Raw genomic sequence first — 24,552 nt, 5'->3', positions numbered from 1 at the left:
TCCACACATTAAATAAAAGCGAAAAAATAAGCACACACACCCCTCCAAAAAGCTGTGTGATGCTCATTCACAGTAATGTTTCTGGGATTATGAGAGAATCATCAGTTACTGTGAAGAGATATTTCTTGACTTTTAAGGATGACTGCAGGATATTTTAATTTGATCAAGAGAAAAGTTGAAAGTTATGAAGAGTTACAGGAAATTTTGTCAGCTGAAAGCAATACCTTCAACCGAATGCCTCAAACTTTATGAACCAACAATAGAGCCAAATTCTGTGAAGACTTTACTGAAAACCAAACCACACCTCCCTGGATTCATTCCAAGAAGACGGTGCCTCTTTACTGCACCAAAATTTAGTTGCTGAAAGAAAGAACAGAGCTTTGATGAAGATGGCCAGATGCACATTTTGGACTCTACATTGCCAAGGAATCTATGGGCCGAAACTAATGATTGGCAAAACAGATTGCCTACGAAAGCCAAGCCTGTTAGGTGCTATGAACTGTGGTCTGGGTGTCTTCCTAACATGGCACATAGGAGAATATTTGGCAGCTAAGCTTATCACTCGGTTCCAGAAGACAAAAGAGGCAAATTTGACAGAATAGCACTAGAAGGGTTTAGATTCCAATTTCCTACGAGAACCAAAAGAAAGCAAATTCGAAGCACTCACACTGGAATAGTTATTCTAGGAAAAGTGATCAACGTGAATGAGAATGTTCAATCAGGTAAATGTTCTGTATACTGCCTTGAAAAACCTCCTGCTCAATTCACTGAACCTGAGATGTCAGAAGGAGATGTGGGAATGGCACCTCCCAGGAACCAAAGAACAGATGACACGGTGGAAGCCAGGAGATAACAAAGACAGACTCGATGTTTGGCTTCTTTTGCCAATGCAAGAGAGACCATGAGCTATCATCTTGGAATGAAGTTCAGAAATTGGTAATGAGTGAGAGAGAGAAATGAAGGAATGCAGAACCATTTGCAGTCTCCTCCTTTACAACCCAGCCCAGCATGGAGCTGATGGGAACGAGGTATCCAATGTGACACCAAGGGAGGGGGCTTGAATGGCAGTATTGGATCTCTCTTTCCTTGCCTGCTTTTGAGGCGAGGAAGGCAGCCCCATTTGCAGCCTGGATTGCAAGGAGGGGGAGGCAGCCAAATCCAGCAGGTCAGAGGAGGTGGGAGCTGGGGATAGCTCTGTCATCATTGGTACTTCGTGAGGAACCAAGGAAGGGAAGGAAGCCCGTGGGCACTCTCTCTTATCTCCCTTTGGTTGGGCCAGTGGAGAGGAGCACTCTGAGCCCATTCTCCCCGGCTGGCTGCTAAGTCCCGTGTGCTAACTGGAGAGTGCGGTCCGAATAGCAGCTGCTGAAGGAGGAAAGGAGGGGTGGCCGGTAAAAGCCCAGGGATTAAAGTCAGGCCTGGTTGCTCCTGGTTGCTCCCGGTTTCTCCTGTCCTCTGCGAGCCTAATGCGCACCCTATTTTGGGTGAAGAAATTTAGATAAGAAAGGATCACATTGGACTTAGGTTAATACAGTATGGCCACAGAGAATGACTAAAAACCTATGTAACCTAAATGGCTACTTATATAATATACATTATAACAAAAAGAAGGAAGGGTACAAGAAAAAAAAAGGTTGAAAGGGAAAATCGGGAACATAGAGAAAAGGGCCTTCCCTTTGTTTATCACAAGCACTGAAGTCCTCATCAATTTCTAGACATAGCAGCTGCCATGCTTTTCTTCAGGATTGAGCCTTCTCTTCTTGTCTATCACCTTGTCCATGAGCAATTCCTCCTCCAACTTGCAGGAACAGCAGCAGTCTTCAGTGCTTTCCTTTTTTCTCAGTCAGAGATTTTCACTCGCATCGGGGCACAAATGGCAGTGAATTCTTGTCCCATTGTCCTCATCTCTGCTCCTTCCCAGTCTTCAAGGGAAAGCTCCACCTGCCAAAGAGAAACATCAGAGATAATGTAAGAAACACAATAGATGTAATTGAGTATTACGAAGCACACAATCAAAAGGAGTTAGCCACACTGTCGATTGAGGTGGAGAAAGCATTTGACAAACTGAATTGGAACCTTTTAAAAATGATACTCAAAGAACTGGATGTAGGCTTCTACTTTCACAATGTAATAGAGTCCATTTACAAAGACCAAAATGCAAAGATATGGATTAAAGGTCAGGAGTCGGACAAAATAAAGACTGAAAAGGGTACCCGACAGGGATGCCCCCCCTCTCTACTGATTTTTATTTTAGCCATGGAAGTCCTATTAAATACTATTACGGAGGATGAAAATGTAAAACGAGTAAGATTCAGCAAAGAATCATACAAATTAAGAGTGTACGTGGATTACCTCATCTGCACGCTGGATGACCCACTAACTTATATCCAAAAATAGATCAAAATAGAAGACTGTGGGAGGGTATCAGGTTTCAAAATCAATAAAGAAAAGTTGAAGATCTTAACTAAAAATATATCCAAAGAAAGAAAGAAGAAATTAAAAGAGATAGCTGGCTTAGAAGCAAAATAAAATATCTAGGTATATACATTACAGCCAAAAACTCACAATTGTTACATAACAATTACAAAAACAAATGGAAGGATATTAAGAAGAATTTGTTGAAATGGTCACATTTAAAATTGTCACTACTTGGAAGAACAGCTACTGTAAAAACGAATTTGCTCCCCAAAATGCTGTATATTTTCCAAAACTTGCCAATAATCAGGAAGTCGCAGTTATTCAAAGAATGGAACAAAGATATAACACAATTCATTTGGATCAACAAAAAACCATGGATAGACTTCACTAACCTGACTGATGACAAACACAGAGGGGTCCTGGGACTACCTAATTTGGAATTATATTTTGAAGCTTGTGGTTTAGACTCAATCAGAGATTTGATATCCCTCAAAAACAAGAAAATTTTATTGTTAGAAGGCCACGACTTAAGAGTAGGCTGGCATGCGTACCTATAGTATGGAAGAAAAAGAATTGAGAAAAATTTCGGTGATCATTTTATATGCTCAGCCCTACTGAAGATTTTATAGTAAGATGCCACTTTGCATTTCACCTTTAGAATCCTGCCAAAAAGGGAACTAGGATGGAATCAATGGCCGACATATAAGGATATACTGAAAAAGATAACAAAGAATTATGTATGGAAACACAGGAAGAACTAAGCACCCAATTTGGCAACATTTCATGGTTCCAATACTACCAGATGCTAAATTTATATAACAATTTTTGAATGGTAAGCAGAGAAAGAAACCGTCAAAGAGTGTATGACAAAGTGGGCAAGGAATATTGGCAGATCGATTACATTAGAAGAATGGGAATCAATCTGAAAGAGGAAAATAAACTATACCTGCTCATCTGATTGGAAGAAAAATTGCATCAAGATGGTGCATCAGTGGTACATAACCCACATAAATTGGCGAAATTTCCAAAAGACATAAACTGAAAATGTTGGAAATGTTACCAAATAGAAGGAATTTTCCATCATATGTGGTCGTCATGTGAAAAAGCCAAACTATACTGGAAGGGAATTCATAAATTATGCCAAAAAATACTGAAAACAAAAATACCCTTAAAACCAGAATACTTTCTGTTAGGAATAACGAACATAGAATGTAATCTGAATAAAGAGAAGCCTTTCACCTACACCACAACAGCAGCAAGAATATCCTTTGCAAGGGGATGGAGACAGAAACAAACCCCAACAAAAGAAGAGTGGACTGAAAAGATCCATTATGAAGATGGATCCATGGACCTCCCTGAAAGACAAATCACAGGGCATGAATAGAAACAGAACTGACTGGACCCCCTTGAAAGAATGGATGAAAGATAATAAGCTAAAGATTTTAATTGAGAGAATGGGAGAAGATTAAAGAGACCTCTGAAAAGCAAATACAGTAGAACCTTGGTAGTCCGAGTTAAACGGGCGGACCTCAGCTCGGTCAACCCAGATCACTCGGATTACCAGATTCCTTGCTCTCCCTTTGGCGGCCGCTTGGGGCCAGGGAAGCGACACCCGCTTCCCTGGCTCCAAGTGGCCACAAAAGGGAGGAAGCCTCTTCGTTCAGCGGGCGCTTCCTTCCAAGCACCCACCGAACGAAGGGGCTCTCTCTCCCTTTGGCGGCCGCTTGGAGCTTCCCGCTTTCCTGGGTCCAAGCGCCTGCCGAACGGAGAGAAAACCTCTCCATTCGGCGGGTGTTTGGGCCAGCCATTGAGCGGGTGAAGGGGGAGGGCCGCAAAAGCCATCCCGTTCACCCGCCCGCCCGTGTCTCGGCTCCTTCGTCACGCCGGGGGCCAGCAGTACCGGCGCCCGGCATGGCGAAGGAGCCAGCCATGCATGTTGCTAGGTAGATAGCATGCTACCTAGCAACACGCACAGGGCGCTCGAACGAGCGGGGTTTTACTGTAATATGAAAACCATTGTCAGTTAAAATGAGACCAGATGACCTCACAATAAAAAAGAAAGGAAGTGCTGTATTTTTTCTTTCCTTCTTTTTCTCTTTTTTTGCATCTCCCCCTCTTCCCCTCCCCTCTCCCCTCCCCTCTTCCTTTTTCTTTTCCCCTCACTTTTTTTTTGCTTCTCCACTCGAAAACCCTTTCAATAAAACCAATTTTTTAAAAAAGGGAAAGCTCAACCTGTATCCAGATCCTGCTTCTCTAAGTGCTCTTGTCATTGGCTTCCATGCCATTTTCTTCTTCAACAAGTCAGGCATCAAATCCTGGAGGATCTCAAACACTTCTTCTCCTGGAAGTCAGGTTTTGATTTTTAGCCAGAATTCGGTAAATTTGTAACTTCTTTGACAATTTTGCAAATCTGACCTTCAATCTTTTTCAGACTTCTTGGTAGATGGGGACTAAATGGCTTTGCAACTCTGCCATTTGTCCCAATGTCGTGCTTTGATATTGAGAGGTCCGGACTTCTTTCGCTGCACATACTGCAAGGGCTTCTCAGGGGTCTTTCCAGGTTCTCCTCCTCCACCCCAAAGTTGCAAACATGAATATTAGCTGGTCTTCCCACATGTATGTTAGTTGTTGAATCACCTACTGCACCTTATTGAGCTTTTCCTCAAGTCTTGGCCTTGTTCCCAACGCTTTTCCCTCTGTGTTGGTGTGTGACAATGGCAGTCCTGCGACGGTCCTTCAGGCGCAAAGAAGAGACAGCCATCGCCCTTGAATGTCGCTTCACAGACACGGCCGTTCGAGGAGGAAAGGAGACTCAGGAAATAAGGTCCTGCGCTCGCTCCCTCCTCCCTCCCTGTCCCTGCTATGTCATGGTGGCTTCACTGACCAACTGTCAACTACCAACTGTCAACTACCCAACTGCCTTCCCTTCCTTCCCATGGGCTGTCAATCACCCTCCCAGCATTCCGTTCTCTCCCCGTCTGACCTCCCGACCAAGAAACCTCGCAGACAGGAAAGAGCACACGTTCCCCTCTAAAGCCCATGACATCATGCATGGCAAGCAGGGAATGACATCATCAGTCATGGCATATATATGGACCCTGCCCCTATAACTGTTAGTGCAACATTTCTACCTATTCTTTTTGTTCAGTCATAATTAAAAAAATTGTAACTGATCATCAAATAGCGGACCCCTTTGGAAATAATGGACACCTAGTAATCTTATGCACACAATGGTTTTCAAAAATGGTATTTTTCAACGAGAACAGAACTAAAAGTTCCTTTTAAACACAAACTCCAAATCTGTGCAATTTGGTGTACTTTGTCTCCTCTTTAGGATCTATTAAACCTTTTCAGCCACGGAGTCCTTTTTGAAGCAAGTTTCTTGTGGAGCTCCAAAAAATATTTATATATTATAGATTATACATAACGTATATGTATGAGGCATCGGCAAACCTTTGGACACATTTTGTTTCAAAATTTGACAGACATGCTGATCCAGTCACAGATGGAGAGTGACTGCGTGATCTAATTGAAAAACACATGAAGAAATCCCTATGCACACGACACGTCTCATATTTTTGCAAAAAGAAAGAAAGAGCAGGAAGAGCAAAACCAAAGCATCCCCAACAGATGGCCATACAGCGTTGGGAATAATAATAATAGCTGCAACCCCAGGTGCCATCCAGTCCAACCACTTTCTGCCATGCAGAAGAAAAAAAAAGTATTGCCTTTAGTCTTGATTAGCATTGCATAGCCTTGCAGCTGCAAAGTCAATGTGAGGGTATGTGCATAGCGCTGACCTGGCATTTGTTTCCTGGAGGCACCCTCTGTGGAATAATGTCCAGGGTGGGGGAAAGAACTCTTTGTCTGTTGGAGGCAATGTTGCCATTATCAAGCCTGATTCATATTGAATAGCCTTGCAGCTGCAAAGTCAATGTGAGGGTATATGCATAGAGGTGGCCTGGCATTAAATCCCAAATGGTGGCATTGTGGGTGTCAGGAGGGATGGTACTCATATCTATGGTGGGAATGTGAAGAGATACAAAAATTCTGGAACCAAATCCTAAACCAGGTTGAATTACATACTAAAACAAAATTTGATATAAATACGCATATAATCAATAACAATAACAATAACAGCAGCATCCCAGGTGCCATCCAGTCCAACCCTTTTCTGCCATGCAGAAGAAAAAGAAAAAAGTATGATTAAAACTTCCTAATAAGAAAAGTAGAAAGCAGTTTAATAGTGTTTGTTCTCTCTCATCACCTTTCTCCCCTCATTTTACAAACCCAGTCTGTGTTATAGTATTTTTTAATACATAGAGAAAAACCTGAAACAGTTATGAGATACAAAAGCAAATTGTGGGGAAGGTTTCTCTGACAAAATATCAGGTCTGCCATTTCTTTTCAATCTGTGCACGTTTGCTGTAATTTTATGAATTGCCACCAGAGGCTGATAGAAAAGTAAGGAATGTTTTGAATTTCTTTCCTTGTTGGTGGGTGATCTTCAGCCCAGGAGAGCTTTTGATTCAAAGGAAGATGAGCAGATGGAGTTTCCCACCCATCCCAAACGTCCATCTTGTCCTCTTTCAAAGTCCCCCCAGCAAACCACCGGAGCTCCGTGTGTGTGTGCACTGGGAAGTGTGGCAGAGGTGTAGGCTGTGGGTGTGTGGTCCCCCTGCTGCCTCCACCCCAAATCCCAGGAGTGGCAGAGCCCACCTTGGCTTGCTCCTTGTGTCTTGGGCAGTGGATGTGGAGGCTGGGCCTTTCTGTGCTCCAGGGAAGAAGGCAGGCCTGGGAGAGGGATGCGGCCTGCATTTGGTGGGATCACAATCCCTCCGAAGAGGCAGGTTTGCAGGCTGAGTGTCCTCCTTCCAGGCCTAAACAGCTATTCTCCCTCAACCTCCCTCCCTCCCGAAATCCTATCAGTATTTAAAGTTGTCCAGGATGATTATGTGTGCCAAGTTTGGTCCAGATACATTGTCGGTGGGGCTCACAGGGCTCTTAGCATATGTGTGAACTATAAGTCTCATTGTCTCCTGTCATTGCCCACCAAACCCTGCCAGGACTTAAAGTTGGGTCACAGTGGGTATGTGTCGGTCACATCAATTACCGGTGGGGTTCATATAATAAGCCATTCTTTCAATGACCCCCTCCCCTCCTTTTTTCTTACAAGACTGTGCTCAGCCCATATTTTTTCCTGTCAATACTCAGTTCTGTTAACCATTTTTCTTATTCTTAAAAGAAATAGTACATGCCATGGATCAATATGAGCTGCTTAAAGTTGTTTGGAGTATTTTCTCAGAGTGGCAGAGATTCTTTAGCTGTTGCTGAGCCCCAGGAGTGTATTGCCGGAGGGAAAAAACAAAAGAGCCTGTGGGAAAGCAACTTTCGTATGATCTGAAAAGGAGAACACCTACTGTGTCAACTTATTACTAATCTCCAAAAAGAATTAATAATTCTTTTTAAGAAGCACTGGAGTGCAATGTTTATATTCATGTGCTAAAACCAAAAGTGCTCTTTATTCATAGTTACTGCTATATGTTTTCTCTTGGATGCGTAAAACCATTCTCCGTCCGTAGAAGTCTCTATATTCTTCAGGTAGTTCTTCCAGAGTTTTCAGTACCCGATCCAAAATTTGTACTGCTCTTGAGGCTGCAGTGAGATCTTTGTTTCCGTAAGTGTCTGTTTTATCATAGCAATCTGATGGAAGATGTTTCCAGAAAACGTTGACTCCAACTCCAAACTCCTCAGAAATCACATTATGAAACCACAGAGCTGAAAGAAAGAAAAAAAAAGAGTTGAAAGATGTTCTACAAATACTAAATAATGTACTGCTGCTTTGTTCTCAACCAAAATAATGTGGTACCATTTCTTGAAAATGCCAAAAAGCTTTTCTAAGGGCAGCAGATGTAAATGTTTTGTAAGAACATGCCTGCTTGTCAAAAGACTGGCAACACGAACACCATCAAACTGAATACAATCCATTAAAGCATGTTATTTTGACTTGCTGAAAGCTTGACTGTTTTCTTCCCTGATTTTGTGCTCAAAGTCTGGTTTAAGCAGCAAAAAAGAGCTCTGTTAATTCCATGGCATGCTGCAATGCATTTAAGTTTGAATATCAAATCACAATTTGTGAAATTGCAAAAAATTGAAAGAAAAAAAACCCCAATGAAGACATAATATGAATTAAGTAACATTGCAACTCCAAACATCAGCACACAAAATCTCTAGGAGAAATATTATTCTTATTTTCTCTCAAAAAGCAGAATGCAAGAAAAATATTGTTATACCTTCCGACTAACATTACATAGCTTCCTCAAAAGTAGCACAGTAGTTGGCTTCAGGAAGTATCATAAAGGAAAACCTTCATGTTTTGTAATCAAACTTGTATTTCAACCAATATTTTTATTCTAATATTTATAGGCTTTCAATTTTTTTAATGGAGGCACTGAGTTGATGAGTGACAGCCCAAATCAGCCATTCCATTTAAGAGAAATTCATAATACATCTGACATGAAAGTGCTGTGAACAAAAGCTGTTTCCTTGAGATGTCACTATTGTTTTCCTAGCAAGTGGTAATATATGTGTCAAGGCAAAAAGCTGGAATGTATTGATGGGCCCATTAAAGATACAGCATTATGCCGAGAGTAAATTGATAGGACCTCAAGCCATTCTTTCATGTGCTGTTTCAAATACTAAAATCCTTTTGACAGGATCAGAAGGCAGCTACAGTTAGCTGGGACAAGATAAAATAGAAACATAGTCCATAGACACTGCTGTGCAATGTAAAGATGTGTGCAATTGTGGCCTCTTGTAATGGCATCACAAGTGGAAGGTGGTAAGTTTGTTAAGTCTGAAAATAAAATGAGCCAGGACTATTGCACATTAGATGACTGCCTTGGTGATACAGTGTTTTGCAAAGAGATGCCAAGTGCTATTCTGCATGTTAAGCAAACAAATTTAATCATGACCAGAGCTACAAACTCTTGGGGCAAGAAAAAAATGGCACTATCTTTCCATAATGGTGGGAACTGTATGCTCCTGTGAGCCAAGAGGCTATGCTATGCTTACTCGGTGGAAATATTATACTAAATGGAGTAGCATTAATAGTGAGATACAGAAAAAGTCGTTAAAGGATGCAATGCAAAATCTGACCAAAGAATGTCAACAAGACTTCAGGAAAACCTGTAAATATAATCATAACCCAAGGTTATGCTCCAACCACAAAGGTAGAAGAACAAGCTGTTGCCTTCACAAAATTCAGTCATTCTCCTGCTTCATTTTTTGACTCTATTTTGATCAGATTTTCCTTCAGTCTTTGATTCTACCGCATTTTCAACTTTTGCATTATAATCACCTAAAACTACCCACATGTAAAGTTTGGAATGTGATCAGTTTGTCCTTTACTCTGCATAGGATATTTCTGTTTCCTCTTAAACATATTTTTAAGCAACCAAAGAGGCGATGTCATCTGACGGCCAATATAAGAAAGCAGATAGACGACATAATTGGAAGCAGAAGATGGGGAATCCCCATTGTTTCTGCAAAAACAAGGTCAGGAGCAGATTGTGTCACAGACCATAACTGTCAATATAAAAAAGCAGATTAACGCTAAATAATACTAAATCAATTATTGTACTGAAATGTAACCTGAAGAACACCCTTGAAGAATTCAAAGATAATGTAAAAACAGATTTGCACTATGAAACTTAATTGGCCAAGAAGGCAGAAGAACTCTGGATTGAAGCCAGGGACGTTGCAGAATGAAGGAAAAGACATTCATTCCCTGCAGTCAAAAAGCAACAAAAACTTCACTGGAAAAGAGATGAAACTCTCCAAACAGTTAAGGACAGACAATAAGTAAAACGGGATACAAATAGGGTCAGAACCCTGAATGCAACTGTGAATCAACTGAAATGCAGGAACAAAGAGTCACTGTAACAATCAATGCAGAGAAATAGTGTTGCCATACACTGAAGTTGACTTGATGACACAGTTAACAACAATAATGGGGAAGACGTCGCCAGAGTCTGAATGACAACATTTATTATGGTACAGCTTTTAACTTTTTTCCCTGGCAAGAGTCAACTCACTATGAAGACTGACTGAAAATATCAATGTAGCATGGTATGTGGTTTTAGAAGCTACAAATATACTTTATGCACAACTAAATTACTTCTACTGGTGTCTACATAAAAGCTATCAAATTACCTTAGTAATCCTTTTTGTGGGAGGTTATTACACTGTGGAGATAGAGCATACCCTACTAATTAAGACATCCTGTCACTGAAACAGTAATATCTAGAGATGAGCAACTTGTGTTCTGTGAGATGTTGGATGACAACCCGCACCAGCCCTAGGCACCACAGTCAAGAAGGGTGGATGATGAAGGTAGTATCCTAATAATACCTGGAGAGCCACAATATGTGTGCCTTCTTATTTAATCCTTTCATTCAAGTAGCCCCGAGGTGGCTTTTTAATAAGCATACAAGTCATACTCCATATGCAAATTTTGTGTGTCTGTATGGCAGAAATGTTCATTTGGGGAGACTGGAAAATGCCTGATGTGGCATTATAACAGTCACATACCAGGACTTTTAACCAAACCAGAGGGCTCATTTGTACAGTTAGTGCTTTAATCATCTTTGACGGAATTAAACTGAATTAAACACTGAAACGGAAAGTGTAACTTTTCCCAGACTTTCAACAAACAGGCTACCCCAGTTATTCAAGGCCACAATCGAAGAACAAAGCTGGCCTCACTATTTATGAATGGCAATTCAGAAAGAAAAACATATGCACAGGGACTTGTGTGTCCTCTTACCAGGAATGAACAAGACATCTCCTGCTTTCAGTTGGCATTCGTAACGCCTGGCCTTGACGAAAAGAGGGTATTTCTTCAAGTCTGGCTTGTCCACATCTAGCACCTCAGATTTTGTGCCTGGTAAAGGATTTCCATAAGAAAAGGCAATCACTAATTTTCTTACAAAATATTATTCTCAAGGCTATTAAAACAAAGTGTTGTAGAAGGCTTTCGTGGCTGGAATCACTGGGTTGCCCTGAGTGTTCCGGGTGGCATGGCCATGTTCCAGAAGCATTCTCTCCTGACGTTTAGCCCACATCTATGGCAGGCATCCTCAGAGGATGTGAGGTATATTGGAAACAAGGCAAGAGAGGTTTATATATCTGTGGAATAATGTCCAGGGTGGGAGAAATAACTTGTCTGCCTGAGGCAAGTGTGAATGTTGCAATTGGTCTGTTTGATTAGCACTGAATAGCCTTGCAGCTTCAAAATCTGGCTTTGAAAACAAGTATTCAAAGTATTTTTGTCTTACCTCCTACAAAAAGATTCCCAAACTGATGGATATGATTTATATTTGAAACTATTGAATATTGCTGAATCACATTCAACCATGGTTGAAGTACAACTGTCTTAGAATGGGCATATGTTCGCCCTGGACAGTATCAGAAAAGTTAGGCACAGTGATTTGAAACTCAAGATATAAAAGCACACTAGGATTTCATATAAGATTAAGGTACTAGATTTAAAACCAATAGGTGGTTTCAGAGGCAATATGCATCCTGCATACCATCTGGTAGAGATTAGAAAGCCGTTGCCTCCATGTTATGCTGGTAGGCTTTTCAGGGGCACCTGGTTGGTCACCATGAGAAATAGGATACCAGACTGGAGAGAGATCCAATCTCATCCAGAAGCTCTTCTTCAGCAGCCAACAGCACTCTTCTAATAATATGCAGAGTTTGAAAGCCTTATTTCTGGGGCAATGAAAACCAGAACTCTTGAACTGTCCCAGCCAACACAACAAAGTCTTTTCCATATCCTGACAAGATAACACTTACATACCTGATAAATATAAATATGGTGCATCACGGGGACTGTATAGTACAACCCGTTTCTTTCCTGTCACCTGAATTAAGAAGTTATCCATTACCTACAAACAAGAAAGAAGGGCAATGTTATTTAACAAGTGAGAGATATATATTCGGTTTCATTAAAACCCTGTTAAGTATACTGTATTATGTAAAAGGAATGCTAAGAATCTTTGCAGTTACTCTGAAAATCACATGAATATTAATAATAATAACAATATAATAATAACTTATTTTTATACCCCACCACCATCTCTCTGAAGGGACTCGGGGCAGCTTACATATGGAACAAAAAGTCCAATAGACATAAAAGTAAACAGTCAACAATCCATTAAAAAAAGATCTCTAAAATAAAGTAAGAACATTGTAAAATACAACAATTCGTATAAACACATTAAACCTGAGAGAAAAAAACAGCAGCATTAAAACTCCATCAGATTGTGTTCAGCAAAAACCAATGACTATAATTGCAAAAATGGGCATGATCAGGCTATAAAAGGGTTGGGGATGTGATAGTGCAAAACAACGTACGATAGGCCGGGAAATGGATGAGGTGCAGAGAACAGAATACTGTCTGGCAACCTAGGGACTGGGCATTTATAACTAGGGACTACGCGTTCTCAAATGCTTGCTGGAACAACCAGGCTTTCAGACCCCTGTGAAAAGCAGACAGTGTGGGGCTTGCCTAATCTCCAAAGTCGAGGGGCCACCACCGAGAAAGCCCTCTCCCTCATCCCCACCAACTGTACCTGTGACGGTGGTGGAAGCAAGAGGATGGCCTCCCTGGTGGATCTTAGAGCCCGCGCCAGTTCATAGGGGGAATGCGATCGCAAAGATATGCGGAGCCCAAACCATTTAGGAGTTTGTAGGTCATTAAGCTTGATATATGTCATAAAACAGGATCACTTACTTTCTCTCCCTTTTTGGTTCATACCTGTCTGACTCATAATCTCTGACAAGGTGCTCTTCAGCATTATATATTGGCCATTGGGCAAAATTAAGAAGATAAATCTATCTATTTTGCTTTCCAGTCTCCTTACTAGGCTTGCCCACATACAGTACATGCATTTACTAAGAGACACTTTTAATGTATACTTACACCACAATGACTAGTGCTGATAGTAAAATAAATCATGTACTCCATTGTCATCCTCTTTTTTACCTCATGAATGTATTGAAACAATAAAACCAATTTCCTATTGGTATGCATATATGTACTTTTGAACTTCTGATTCCCATATCCAACAACTAGAAATGCAGATATGAGGCTGAGAGTAAGATTGTATGCCACTATGCCAGTCACTCTGTGTCTTCAAAGCAAGTCATGCCCCAATCAGGAGTAAGGGCAGATGCTGTAGTTAGTAGCATATTTTGTTACTTAACAGAAGGAAACCCACATATTGAAGGAAGACGTCTTTAAAAGGGGACCCACAATTAAAACCTTCTCTTCCAGGAGAATAGCAATTTGCCCTGTTTTCTTTTGGTTCTGACTTCCTTTAGTCATATAATAATAATAATAATAATAATAATAATAATAATAATTATTATTATTATTTATCTGTAACCCACCCTATCTCCGCGAGGGGACTCAGAGCAGTTTCCATCAAAAGTGGCAAACATTCAATGCCATAATAAAACGGACAAACAACAAATCAATCAACACAATAAATAAAACATCAATATAAAGTTATAGCAACTAACAAAAAAACCCAAAAGATCTTAAATAAGCATAATATATCACATCACCATCAAACCAGTCATCTCCCTAAACTTCTTCCTTGCTATCCAGCTCTCTTTCTGTGAACACGGGTTGCTTGCTGTGACTCTCCTGTCCACCACAGACCCTTCCCTAACACCAGCTGTGGAGATCTTACGCTTACATACACAGACAGAAATATCACAACCCCCTAGCACACAGAAAAATCGCAACCCCCTAGCAAACAGAAATCACAACTGTTCTCACATGTCACCCGTTAACAACCTTCCCCATTAACCACAGTATCTACGCCTATCAAACCAACTAGCCAACCACTCATTTTGTTCACTCATTTTCTAAATCCCTCCCTGTGCTAACGTTTGCCCCTCGCTCTTTGTTATCCATACTGGCATAAGTGCCCGCCTTCTTTGGTGTTGCCAGACCCTTCCATTCCGCAGTGCCTTGGATTTCTTTGTGGGAAAACTAGTACCTTCTTTTTTAAAAAAGGGCTCTAACTTGCAAGCAATTGCTCTTGTAATGCTTAGCCAGATATAATTTGCAGAATTGGCCCTATGTATGTTTGTTACTTCAAAATGGTTGACTAGTGTGCTTTCCTGGCAAACAAGTCTGGGTGAGTCCTGTATGTCTGAGTGGAAAATCGAAATTAACAATCTTGACACTGGTTTAGGTTAAAGCTGTACCAGCCCAGCATTCTGCTCACATGGCAGTCAACTAGTTACAGCCAGAAAATAAGTATAAATGTGTCCTCCACATTATTCTCCCCATCTGGATATACAGGGGCATACTGACCAATGCTAAGGGATCATAAGACTGAAGATATCTCGAAGACAAAAGGCTCTCCACCCCAGCTGAAAGGTGTATTTCTTACATCATAATGTGTCCAGAGCTGTAATCCTGCTGAGCTTATGCGAAAGACAGTGGAGAAGAATTGTTCCTTTTCAAAGTATTCTGGGATGTGAATATCATCTGCCAGCAGAGGAAATTGTTTTCGGAGATCTGCAATATCCTAGGGGTCGAAAAGACACCACATTAATGATCCCTTCACAGGAAGGGTTTCATTCCTCAGTTGAAGCTATGAGCCATAATATGTGCACTGAGTATTTCTTTCCCACACAAAGTGAATAACTATGAACTTTTCAAATGCTGATCTCATTCCTCCTGTACCTGAGTATTAAATATGTGCTCTCAGTTACACATTTGGAAAGTCAGTAATACACTAATCAAGGCAGAGAATGTAGGCTGACTCAAATACACCACAGGTTTTAAAAAGACACACTTCAGTGAATGCAAGTGTCATTATGCTGCATATATTTTGTATCTTTAAAAATATCAAATCCCACATTGTTTCAATTTCTTTAGTAACCAGGATGTTATTTAGCATGAGAGCAGAAAACAGCTGTTCAGCAGTGGAACTCTCTGCCTCTGAGTGTCATGGAATCTCTTTCATTGCAGACTTTTAAACAGAGGTTGGATGGCCATCTGTCAGGGGTGCTTTGCTTGTGCTTTTCCTGAATGGGGGTGGGACTAGATGGCCCATGTGGTATCGTCTAACTATATAACTCTGTGATTCTATGAAGACAAACATATGGTACAAGGAGTGTGCCTTGAGTTAGGAGGCAAGTGCAACCCAGGGACTGAATGTAGCCACCCCCCAACTATGTCTTTCTAGCCCTCAAATCCTCCAAACATCCCAGGATAGGCTTTTTTCTGGACCTCATGAAAACTCAATTGGAAGGGAGACTCAATTGATGTTTGCAATAGATTAACCCTCCCACACCTCAATATTTAATATGAAACTTATTTATATTTCTAAACTCAAAATGGCCTTCCAGCCACCTCCATGATTATTATTATCATCATGCATTTTTGTACTCCATGCAATTGTAGAGGGTCCTTGGGCAGAAAACAGCAGGCAGTGCCAGGGTTAGAGTAACATGGTTCAAGTCCATTTAATTAACCACTGGTTATGGAGTCTTTGGCGAACATGGCTTATATCTGATAAAAACTCACTCTATAGCTCTATGGGTCAACAATGAACATCAGAGATGTATGCTTTTTTATTAATTAGTAAGTCCTTCCTCAGTTACAAACTTCTTCATAATCCTGAGATTATTGCAGGAAAAAATTGAATTAAGGGTCAAAGCAAAACTAACACATTCATCTATCTAATGAACCATATTTTGTGTGCTTACTTCTTAGATGTCTGTGATTGAATCCCTCCATATTCAACTCAGTATATGGTGCTGTTGAATCAAAATAGCCACATATTTATTTTTCACATGACTCTCATCTTTAATAACTGTGTGATAGTTTGATATGTAGAATACTGTCAACCTCTACGTCTGTGGATTTGACTTTTGCGGATTTTTTTCTCCATTGATATGATTTAAAATGTTTTCTCTAGTAATCTCTAGGTCCTCCAGTGCGATTCTATGGTTAATATCTGCCAGAAGTTGATGGTAGAGTTATGCTAGAGAACTAAAGATTCCTACAATGAACATACTCAGGTCAAATGGGTTCAGAACAGCAAAGTAACAACACTCTTCAAGATGAGCTATTACATCACACACCTTTCGTGGGTCTTCTCCCAATGACCGCAAATAATATTTTTCATCCTTCAAAACAAACATACAGAAAAGTCATTGCAAGGAAAATAACATGCAATCATCTTTCCAATGTAACAAAGTGGTGGCAGGGAATGAACCAAAGAACTTGTCCAATTTCATAAGAAACCCATTTATTCTTCCAACTTTCCCAAACCTGATGCCTTTCCAGTGTGTTATCTCTCATTCATGGTATGAGTCCCTATATTGCAATAAAAGTGGGATAAAAATAAAGTAAACCAATAAAAATTTGCATTCCCGGAACCTATACATTCTTTGGTTCACCAATACTCCATTATTAATGTTATTACAGTAACAGGTACTAAATCATACACTTACCTCTGAAATAAAGTACTCTGTGTGTTTGGCTTCAGCTGCCCTCCTTACAAAAACGTCAAAAGGCAATGTTCTGAAATTTCAATATATATTCATATAAATATCTTTATTGAAACGTTTACTTTAACTGATAAGTAATATAACACCAATATCCACTACCACAAAGTAAATGCATCACTTTTAAATTTGATTTTTAGTATAAAGAAAAGTTACTTCCAATTAAACACATCTCAAAATTCAGATAATTGTTGTCTGGTTGTCTGCCTGTCTATCTATCTATTTACACACATCTCACCTGAACAGATTAAGTATCCCTTATTTGAAAGGCTTGGAACCAGAAGTGTTCCATTTTTAGATTATTTTAAATTCTGCAAAAGTGTCACTATTTCAGCCACCCATGAGGACAACTTTGGGCCCTTCCACACAACCCTATAACCTAGAATATCAAGGCAGATAATCCAGAATAACAGCTTTGAACTGTGTTATCTGTGTCCACACTGCCATAAAATCCAGTTCAATGTGGATTTTATTCAGCTATGTGGAAGGGGCCTTTGACTTTTGGATTAGAGATACTCAACCTGCATTGGGAATTAGTCCCACTAGATTCAGTGTGACATACTTTCTTCCCAATCTCAACAAGTGACATTAACCAAAACAAAAGAAATATAAAATACCGTATAAAACTTTCTCCCTCTCTCTACTTTTATACCAAATCAGGATTTTCATATTTTTACAATGAACACCATGGGGCATAATTCCAAGCACATTTGCTTAGAAACTGGCTGCTAGTCCTGTTCATTTCAATGGAATTAATCAGAATTAATCAGCACAACTCCTTTCTGGGTTCCTTTTATACTTGCAATGTTAAAAATAACTGCTTTCAATTCTTTTGCACAGATCCATCTGAACTATAAAGAGAAGTATATTATGTTCCTAGTTTTTCTTGAATGAGACACTGACTTGGTTTTAAGGAAAGAAGCAAATGACACCTAAGGAATTTCACAGACATATGAAAGTAGACAATTGGGTGAACTGATTTTTTTTGTTTGTTATGGCAACATTCTACTTTACAGTGGTAATGTAGGTGTTGTTGTTTTTGTTGTTATTATGTTTATTTATACCCTGCTTTTTCTCTCCACAAGGAGACTCATGATAATCCATAGTCACAAAAAAGGGACTGTGTATCAAGAGACAAGAATAGGAATAGAGCAATGCAGACGAATTTCTGAAGTTCAAGTATTAATGTTACATAAAGCCTCGAGCAACTGTACATTTAAAGTTTTAAGAATATAACAGTGATATTCTCAAACAGAATGATACTCAGAAGAGAATACCTGTATACAAAATTTTTGCTGAGGAAATCCATCTGCTGTACAGTGGAAACATGAACCTTTACTTCTTTATTTCCTGCTGCTTGACTGAGGTAATCCACTGTCCACTTGGTCATGCAAGGACCCAAATCGATTCCTTTTAGCACAGCTGGCTTTCTCTGAGATTTGAAGAAGGAACACAATCAGTGAACAATGTACAATGTATCATTATTTAATGCTATAGCCATACACAAAGTAAAAACAGGTATGATAAACCTAAGATGTAATGAAGCAAGGGGTTGAGATACACTACATTAGCTGCCTCAGCACATCAGAGCATGGATCCACCTTAAATCTTGTTGCTGACTCCTGAAGAATTCTGGGTTTTGTAGTTTAGTGGGGACCAGGACCTGTCAGGCTAAGCGATTTAAAGGCCCCTCCATAAACTACAAGCCCCAGAATTCTGCAGGAGGCAGAAACTGGATTTAAAGTGGATCCATGCTCTAGTGCAGGCATGGGCAAACAAAGGCCCGCGGGCCGGATGTGGCCCCCTGAGCGCTTACCTCAGGCCCTCCTCATTTTCCCTGTCCTCTTGGCATGAGGACACTGTGGCTAGCTACGTCCTTACACCAAAAAGACAGGGGAGGAAGGCACGCAGCAGTTGAGAGCCCTCTTCCTCTCTTCCCTCTCAACACTTTACACCTGCATGATTCACTTCAACAGGAACACTCTTCAGGGGACATACACACTGTCTTGCACAAAAGGGACCCTGTCAATCCTCAAAGGAAACAGGTCTTGGTAGTAGGTGACTCCCTCCTTAGAGGAACGGAAGCCATCATTTCCAGACCGGATGGGATGGCTCGAGAAACATGCTGCCTCCCAGGGGCAAAAATACACCATATCACTCAGAGGCTCAGCAGGCTTCTAAAGCCCCATCACCCTCCCTACCTTATGTTGATTCATGTAGGTACCAATGACACCGCTAGGCATACTTTTCAAAAGATCACAAATGATTTTCGAGCTCTGGGAACAAAGCTAAAACTGTATAATGTACATGTGATCTTTTCATCCCTCCTCCCCGTTGTAGGACACGGCTCTACAAGGGCCGGAAAAATAGTACAGGTCAACAACTGGCTCAGAAAATGGTGCCAAGAGGAGGATTTTGGCTTCCTTGACCATGGTCTACTCTTCCAGGAGGATGGCCTATTGGCAAGTGATGGGGTGCATCTCACACAAGCAGGAAAACATCTTTTTGCACACAGACTCACAAACCTCATCAGGCGCACTTTAAACTAGATCTACTGGGGGAGGGGAACAACAGCCTGGTGAACACTATATTACCCACGACCACAGGGAACCGCCAAAAGGCTAAACGGAGGGCTGCACAAACACAGTAAGGACCAAGTACGGAGAGCACAATAATCCCAAATAAACAGCTCAAGAGGAGGTCACAGGGGCTTGCATGTCTTTACACCAACGCTCAGAGCATGGGAAATAAGCAAGACGAACTCCAACTCTTAGCACAGCACCACACATACGATGTCATAGGCATCACTGAAACCTGGTGGGATGACTCCCATCACTGGAATGTAGCCATTGAGGGCTATAACCTCTTTCACAGAAACAGAACAAAAGGGAGAGAAGGGGGAGTAGCTTTATATGTCAAAAACAGTTACGTTGCAGAAGAAATGCAAGACTGTAATCCGGGAAACCAGCTTGAAAGCATCTGGATAAGAATCAAGGGAACCGGGACTCAAAAAGATCTTGTCATGGGTGTCTACTACAGACCTCCGAGTCAGGATGAAGGACTTGATGAAGCCTTCTGTCAACAGCTGACCAAACAGGCACAAAGAAGAGATATAGTAGTCATGGGCGATTTCAATTATCCCGATATCTGCTGGAAAACAAACTCAGCCAAGAGTACAAAGTCCAACAAATTCCTCACTTGCCTTGCAGACAATTTTATGGTCCAGAAGGTAGAAGAGGCAACAAGAGGATCAGCAACTCTTGATCTAATCTTAACAAATGTGGAAGACCTGATCAATACAGTTGAAGTGGTTGGATCCTTAGGGGCAAGTGACCATGTGCTCCTGGAGTTTGCAATACAAAGGAATGCTGAAACTAAGACAAGTCAAACACGCATTCTCGACTTTAAGAGAGCTGACTTCCAAAAAATGAAGGAATTACTGAGCGGCATTCCATGGACGCTAATATTAAAAAACAAGGGAGTTAAGGATGGATGGGAGTTTTTCAAAAGTGAAATACTCAAGGCGCAAATGCAAAAAGTGCCAACAAAGAAGAAAAATAAGACAAGTGCAAAGAAGCCAGAATGGATGTCCAAAGAACTTCTAACTGAGCTAAAGCTCAAAAGTGACATGCACAAGAAGTGGAAAAGGGGAGAAATCACCAAAGAAGAATTCAAACGTATAGGCAACACCTGTAGGGAAAAGGTTCGCAAGGCTAAAGCACAAAATGAGCTCAGGCTTGCCAGGGACATAAAAAACAACAAAAAAGGCTTTTTTGCTTACGTTGGTAGAAAAAGGAAGAAAAAGGAGGCGATAGGGCCTCTGCAAGGAGAAGATGGGGTGATGGCGACAGGGGACAGGGAAAAAGCAGAACTGCTCAATGCCTTCTTTGCCTCAGTCTTCTCACAAAAAGAAAGCCATCTTCAACCTCAGCAATATGGAATAGACGAAGGATTGGGGGAAATCCAACCCCAAATAGGGAAACAAGCTGTCCAGGAACACCTGGCCTCTCTAAACGAATTCAAGTCCCCAGGGCAAGATCAGCTACATCCAAGAGTATTGAAGGAATTAGCGGAAGTTATTTCAGAACCACTAGCAATTATCTTCGAGAGTTCTTGGAGAACGGGAGAAGTCCCAGCAGATTGGAGGAGGGCGAATGTGGTCCCTATCTTCAAGAAGGGAAAAAAGAACGACCCAAACAATTACCGTCCGGTCAGCCTCACATCGATACCAGGCAAGATTCTGGAAAAGATCATCAAGGAAGTGGTCTACGAACACTTAGAAACAAATGCGGTCATTGCTAATAGTCAACACGGATTTACCAAAAACAAGTCATGCCAGACTAATCTGATCTCTTTTTTCGATAGAGTTACGAGTTGGGTCGATACAGGGAATGCTGTGGATGTAGACTACCTGGATTTCAGTAAGGCCTTCGACAAAGTCCCCCACGACCTTCTGGCAAATAAACTAGTAAAATGTGGGCTAGACAAAACTACGGTGAGGTGGATCTGCAATTGGTTAAGCGAACGAACCCAAAGTGTGCTCACCAATGCGTCATCTTCATCATGGAAAGAAGTGACAAGTGGAGTGCCGCAGGGCTCCGTCCTGGGCCCGGTTCTGTTCAACATCTTTATTAACGACTTAGACGAAGGGTTAGAAGGCACGATCATCAAGTTTGCAGACGACACAAAACTGGGAGGGAGAGCCAACACTCCAGAAGACAGGAGCAGAATTCAAAACGATCTTGACAGACTAGAGAGATGGGCCGAAACTAACAAAATGAAGTTCAACAGGGACAAATGCAAGATACTTCATTTCGGCAGAAAAAATGGAAATCAAAGATACAGAATGGGGGACGCCTGGCTTGACAGCAGTGTGTGCGAAAAAGACCTTGGAGTCCTCGTGGACAACAAGTTAAACATGAGCCAACAATGTGATGCGGCAGCTAAAAAAGCCAACGGGATTCTGGCCTGCATCAATAGGGGTATAGCGTCTAGATCCAGGGAAGTCATGCTCCCCCTCTATTCTGCCTTGGTCAGACCACACCTGGAATACTGTGTCCAATTTTGGGCACCGCAGTTGAAGGGAGATGTTGACAAGCTGGAAAGCGTCCAGAGGAGGGCGACTAAAATGATGAAGGGTCTGGAGAACAAGCCCTATGAGGAGCGGCTTAAAGAGCTTGGCATGTTTAGCCTGCAGAAGAGAAGGCTGAGAGGAGACATGATAGCCATGTACAAATACGTGAAGGGAAGTCATAGGGAGGAGGGAGCAAGCTTGTTTTCTGCTGCCCTGCAGACTAGGACACGGAACAATGGCTTCAAACTACAGGAAAGGAGATTCCACCTGAACATCAGGAAGAACTTCCTCACTGTGAGGGCTGTTCGACAATGGAACTCTCTCCCCCAGGCTGTGGTGGAGGCTCCTTCCTTGGAGGCTTTTAAGCAGAGGCTGGATGGCCATCTGTCGGGGGTGCTTTGAATGCGATTTCCTGCTTCTTGGCAGGGGGTTGGACTGGATGGCCCATGAGGTCTCTTCCAACTCTACTATTCTATGATTCTATGATTCCCAGCATAAGGATGATGCAAGCGAACACATGCTTCTGCCGGGAGGACAGCTCAAGGAAGGCATGTGGCAGCTGAGAGCCCTCCGGAGGACTCTTAGCCACCGCCTGTCTCACCTGCCTCCTGGAATAATGCCAAGAGGAAAGCCTGAGGATCAGGGGGAAAGATTGGGGCAGTCGCTGCGTGACCTGCCTTCCTCTTAGCATAAGGATGGAATGGGGCAAGTATCCCGATCCTTATGCTAGGACGACAACATGAGGATGACTCCTGCCCTGCCTTGCCCTGCCCCCTTAAAGTACTGACTACTTAAAAAAACCTGCAGAGTAGGAGCTGTTCCTCACAGGGATTAATGATTTCCAGAACTTAAAAGCACACAATAACTGCATTGTGTCCCGATTTTGAGGGGAAAGAGGGATATAAACAATTGGCAAGAATAATGTGTTGATGAAGGCTTTCATGGCCGAAATCACTGGATTGCTGTGAGTTTTCCAGGCTGTATGGCCATGTTCCAGAAGCATTCTCTCCTGATGTTTCGTCCACATCTATGGCAGGCATCCTCGGAAGTTGTGAGATCTGTTGGAAACTAAGCAAGTGAGGTTTGTATATCTGTGAAATATCCAGGGTAGGAGAAAGAACTCTTGTCTGTTTGAGGAAAGTGTGAATGTTGCAACTGATCGCCTTGAATAGCATTGAATAGCCTTGCAGCTTCAAAGTTTGTCTGCTTCCTGCCTGGGGGAATCCTTTGTTGGGAGGTGTTAGCTGGCTCTGACTGTTTCCTGTCTGGAATTCTTATGTTTTCAGAGTGTTGTTCTTTATTTACTGTCTTGATTTTAGAATTTTTAAATACCGATAGCGAGATTTTGCTCCTTTTCATGGTTTCCTCCTTTCTGTTTAAATTGTCCACATGCTTGTGGATTTCAATGGTTTCTCTGTGTAGTCTGAGATGGTGTTTGTGAGAGTGGCCCAGCATTTCTGTGTTTTCAAACAATATTCTGTGTCCAGGTTGGTTCATCGAGTGCTCTGCTATGGCTGACTTCTCTGGTTGAGTTGGTCTGTAGTGTCTTTCATGTTCCTTGATTCGTGTTTGGGCACTGCTGCGTTTGGTGGTCACTATGTAGACTTGTCCACAGCTACATGGGATGCGGTAGACTCCTGCAGGGGTGAGAGGAACCTTCTTGTCCGCTGACCGTAGCATTTGTTGGATTTTCTTAGTGGTCTGTAGATCATTTGTAGGTTGTTTCTTCATCAGGTTCCCTATGTGGTCAGTGGTTCCCTTGATGCATGGAAAGAACACCTTTCCTCTGGGTGGATCCTTGTCTTTACTCTCATGGCTTATTCTTGGCCTTGCAGCTCTTCTGATATCCATTGTGGAATATCCATTGGCCTGTAGAGCCCAGTTTAGATGGTTCAGTTCCCCTTGGAGGAGGTGGGGTTCGTAGATTCTTTCCTGCCGAGGCAGGAATCAGACAGGCTTTGAAGCTGCAAGGCTATTCAAGCCTAATCAAGCAGCCATTTGCAACATTCACACTTGCTTCTTTCTCCCACCCTGGATCTTCCACAGATATAGACGTAAACACCACTTGCCTAGTTTCCAACATGGAATGCCTGCCATAGATGTGGGCGAAACGTCAGGAGAGAATGCTTCTCGAGCATGGCCATACAGCCCGGAAAACTCACAGCAGCCCTGGCAAGGATAATAATAATAATAATAGCACCTACTAGAGGGTAGATGTCCTGGAGGAAGCGCTCCCGAGTGAGCCCGGCGTGCTCCTCTAAAGGGAGAACGGGTTGCCTTTCCATCGCTCAGAGCCAAGCCTTCCTTTGCCATGCTTCCCCACTTTCTATTTCTTCCCCCGGCAACGGAAACTCGCTGAGGAAGCGGCCGGCCTTCAAAAGCAGGGGAAAGAACCGCCCGCACTTAGGAAGCAGAAGGAGTGACCAAACGTTTCTCAGACTCTTCGTAGCCCTCCT

General features: G+C 41.8%; 1 protein-coding gene across 1 annotated transcript; it reads right to left on the bottom strand.

The window, feature by feature from the left end:
• Positions 1 to 6,635: 6,635 nt before the first annotated feature.
• On the bottom strand, positions 6,636 to 24,544 carry tyw5 (tRNA-yW synthesizing protein 5). Its single transcript, XM_003215137.4, has 8 exons — positions 24,301 to 24,544; positions 18,300 to 18,454; positions 16,969 to 17,038; positions 16,597 to 16,641; positions 14,895 to 15,032; positions 12,284 to 12,371; positions 11,246 to 11,362; positions 6,636 to 8,196 (listed from the first exon to the last, which is right to left on the bottom strand). Exons 1-8 carry the CDS (start codon positions 24,379 to 24,381, stop codon positions 7,940 to 7,942), a joined length of 951 nt encoding a protein of 316 aa, XP_003215185.2. The 5' UTR covers positions 24,382 to 24,544; the 3' UTR covers positions 6,636 to 7,939.
• Between the last annotated feature and the right edge of the window lie 8 nt (positions 24,545 to 24,552).

This window comes from Anolis carolinensis, chromosome 1, assembly GCF_035594765.1.
Source record: "Anolis carolinensis isolate JA03-04 chromosome 1, rAnoCar3.1.pri, whole genome shotgun sequence".
Classification (NCBI taxonomy): Eukaryota; Metazoa; Chordata; class Lepidosauria; order Squamata; family Dactyloidae; genus Anolis; species Anolis carolinensis.
This window is presented reverse-complemented; position numbering and strand designations above follow the sequence as displayed.